General features: G+C 47.5%; 1 protein-coding gene across 3 annotated transcripts in view; it reads left to right on the forward strand.

The window, feature by feature from the left end:
• Positions 1 to 313: 313 nt before the first annotated feature.
• LOC125030903 (collagen alpha-1(I) chain-like) overlaps positions 314 to 3,584 on the forward strand; it is a 20,474-nt gene continuing 17,203 nt past the window's right edge. For all 3 annotated transcript variants that reach the window (XM_047621239.1, XM_047621238.1, XM_047621240.1), the window contains exon 1: positions 314 to 578. In XM_047621239.1, the coding sequence (XP_047477195.1) occupies positions 446 to 578 (133 nt within the window). In that variant the 5' untranslated portion in view covers positions 314 to 445. The remainder of the gene's footprint in view (positions 579 to 3,584) is intronic.

Consider the following 3,584-nt stretch of genomic DNA (forward strand, 5'->3'; position numbering starts at 1 on the left):
GGTGACACTCACGTGCAGTTAGATTTAGTAACTGTAAATGTATTTAATATCCGCTAGATAGAATGATATTTGATTGTGACCTAACTTCCGATTTACGGTAATAATATTGACCCAAGAAAAGATTTTCTGTGACACGGGGTTACTAGACATTTACAGGTGACTGCGCATTGTTCGGAGATACAAAAATTAACAGCTGCAAATAACTGTAGTCTCTATGAAAATTAACAGAAAATTGGCGAATTGGCGCGATAGGGCGGCATGGCAGCGGGGGCGCCGGGCGTGGGCGCTTTGCTAGCGGGCTGGGGTGGTAGCTGTAGCAGTCACAGCAGTGCGGCCGGGGCCCGGGCTCAGTACAGATTGGTTGGCAGCCGCGGCCAGACGGAGTGACGGGTCCCCCCAGCAGGAGAGTACCACCCCGACGCCGCCGCTGGGTCGCCGCCGCGCCATGTGGCGGCTCCCCGACCCCGTGAGGCGGCCCCCGCTGGCCGCCGCGGCCTCCTTGCTCCTGCTGGCTGCCGCAGCTCTCGCAGAACCGGAACCTGAAGCCAAACCCCAGGAATACAACTACGACAACTACGGTAAGTAGCCGCAGTCGCTCGACGCTCCGTGTGTATTGCAGCATCTGAATTTGAACCTAAACTTTAAACTCCACACCTAAACTTTCTCTCAGACGCCACTAAATAGCAGTATCTAAAGCTGGTCTTGGCGACCGCGCTAAACCTCGAGTCATCGTCATAAAGCCTTTGCGGATGACCTGATGAGAGGTCACACTTCACTCGCTTCACACGGCATCTCGCCAGTCCAAGAGTTTATCAGGCCAGGTCATTGTTCCACGGACTTATCAGGTCACCTTGTACCTCAAAATGGCCATCAGGCCTCAATGAACCTTCCATGAAAATCATACCTTTCAGAGTTCATATCAGGTCACCTGAAAGTCTGAAGTGCTTATCATCATAAAACTCCAATTTGTATTTAAGTAAAGTTGTTGAAGCCTTAGGCACATCAGTTTCACATCCATTCACATACATGACTCCAGCTTCTGTAAAAGACTGTAGTATGACTAATGTAATAATGTGTCCCGATCTGCGCACGGATCGTTTTGTGAACACACTTCTCCATCTGACACCTTGACCTCTTTCTCAACTGACCACACAGGGCACTCACTTAGGGAATCACTCTTACGGAGGCTTGGTGCTTCCCCAGTGCCTCTGCCTCTAAACACACTGCGTCACCTGCCCTGCCTCACCTAGACACATCTCCGAACAAAATATCAAGAAGTCTATATTATCCCTTCTTGCAAAATTAATTCCCAGACTCTTGCAGTGACCATTTGCAAAGACAGTCCAGTCTAAAGATATTTCATATATATATCCCTGCAGTTACATTTTATTAACAGCATCTATAGATAATATTCCATTCAGTGATTCCCCTGAAATTTTTCGATTCTTATGTCGTTTGAGTCCATCCTTAATATTGATGAACATGAAGTTTGGCTTATTCAAAAATACATGTTGGATGATTTACCCATTCTTGCGTTAATTATCAGCTGATACTGACAACAAAGGGCATCCCGTTGTGAATGTTGATTTCCTTGTTGAAATGCATTTAGTCTCATTCCCTTTCTAGTTCTATGCTGATTTAGAGGAATCAATCCGTAAAGGCCAGAAAAGGCATTTTAGATTCATTAAATATTTGCTTCAGACTCAAACAACACAACTCTTCCACCTTTCCGCTTTCTTTCTTAAACACGGGAACATGTGCAAATATTTCTTGGCAGCTACAAAATAAAACTCTTTCTTTTCCTAAATAATCTAAGATATTATAACACTTACACTTAAATGAAAATGAAAAAAATCAAATCCTGCACGACACTCGTACGCACATCTAAATCACAGACTGCATGCTTGATTTGCAAGTGAATTAAACCATCCCTGTTGTTGAGTCCCTGTGCTCTCGTCTGTCACCACCCGGACCAGCGCGAAGTGGAAGCTGATCCCCTAAATAAATCGAGACGCACGGCGGCCCCGCTCATATAACCTGCAGCTCCAGAAAGTCACTTGAGATTAATCGTAAGATAAATCACAGATCGCTGAGTTCCTTTTGAAGGCCGCGCGGCCACCAGGCCCTCGCATCCCGCTGATAACAAGAGGGTTTATGTGTGCTTTGGACGCAGTCACCTCTTGTAAAACAAAATTTGCCTGTGTGAGGTCATTTTAGTGTCAAATCAGTTTATGTTGTGCCCCGAGAGAAGGCCAGGTCGCACGGGTGCATCTTGTGGCAGCCTCGTTCAGTTTGTTGACGTGGCAGTGCTTGTGCCTGACCTCGTTGTCACCCGTGCCATGACTCGAAGTGCCACAAGTTCTGTCACCTCGAAAACCCCCACGCCCCCAACCTCCTAACGTTGACATCCACTGCGGATATACGCTGAAAGGCGAAGAATGTGAGTGAGGCGTCTTTGGCAGACACAGCACTGTCTTCTCTCTGGGCACCAGCTCCTCGAGTACCCCCCCCCCCCCTCTCCTTAGCAGACGTGGCGATAATGTGACCTTTTCCAAGGGTTAAGAAGCGCTGCCCCCGCCTCCCTCCCGTCCTTTTCTCTTGCGGGCTGCTTGTCTGACACAATTTAAGAGGTTCACTGAATTTGTTTCCACGAGGCGACAATATGCAGTTACATTTCCCTTGAGTACTTCACTAAGAAATAAAGGTGGCTATAACTGCATCGTAACATGATACAAATAGTGCCAGTTATTCCTTGCGTTATCAGTTAACTGAACTAATCGATTTATAGACTAAGCACTGCCAGGCTGATATACACATATATACATTATAGTTCCTCCCCGGACGACCCCGAAACCAGGGCCATGTATCGGCGATCTTTTCGTCTAGTGTTTTAGAGACTTTAATTCTCTTAGAGAAAGCATCCAACCGCACTCCCCTCGAAAGCGCGCGGACTACACAGATGTCCATCTTTGTATTTCTTCTGATAGGCTACCCATCAATGCGCATCCAATAACAATAAGTCAGGAATCGAAAATGTTCATCTCTGAAATATGAGACTAGCTTTAATCTTCTGCCGGAGATAAGAAGCAGATGCTAGCGTGGCGAGATGACCTTGATGTGGCACCCCAGCCTCGTAGTGACAACTGAGGTCGAATTATGTTGGCAGTCAAGTGATCGTGGGCGGCGGCCCTCGCTCGCTGTGTCTCGTCTGGTGCTCAAGGTTCTCGGCCATTTAGATGCTCTATTCTTCTCATCTTTTCGTTAAGGATCAACGGCCATCGCGCCGAGCCCAAAGCCTCTTTGCCTTTCAGTGCATTCGCGCTGTTTTGCGGCCGTCTCCTGCGGCCCCAGCCAAGGTCCCTTTTCTTTTCTAGTCTTGATGCATGTCTTTGCTCATGACAACAAAGGGATTGGACAGTCTTGTCAAGGTGTTTGGCGCGGGCGTGAGTCAGTTCGCTTAACAAGGGTGTAAGTCAGTAAGAGAGTAAGATGGTGAGAGGGGTGTGTGTGAGCCTGTCTGTATGACTCTCTGTCCACCTGTCTTTCTGTCTGTCTGTCTGTTTGTCTGCTTGCGTGCCTGGAAG

The sequence above is a fragment of the Penaeus chinensis genome, chromosome 12 (genome assembly GCF_019202785.1).
Source record: "Penaeus chinensis breed Huanghai No. 1 chromosome 12, ASM1920278v2, whole genome shotgun sequence".
Lineage (NCBI taxonomy): Eukaryota > Metazoa > Arthropoda > Malacostraca > Decapoda > Penaeidae > Penaeus > Penaeus chinensis.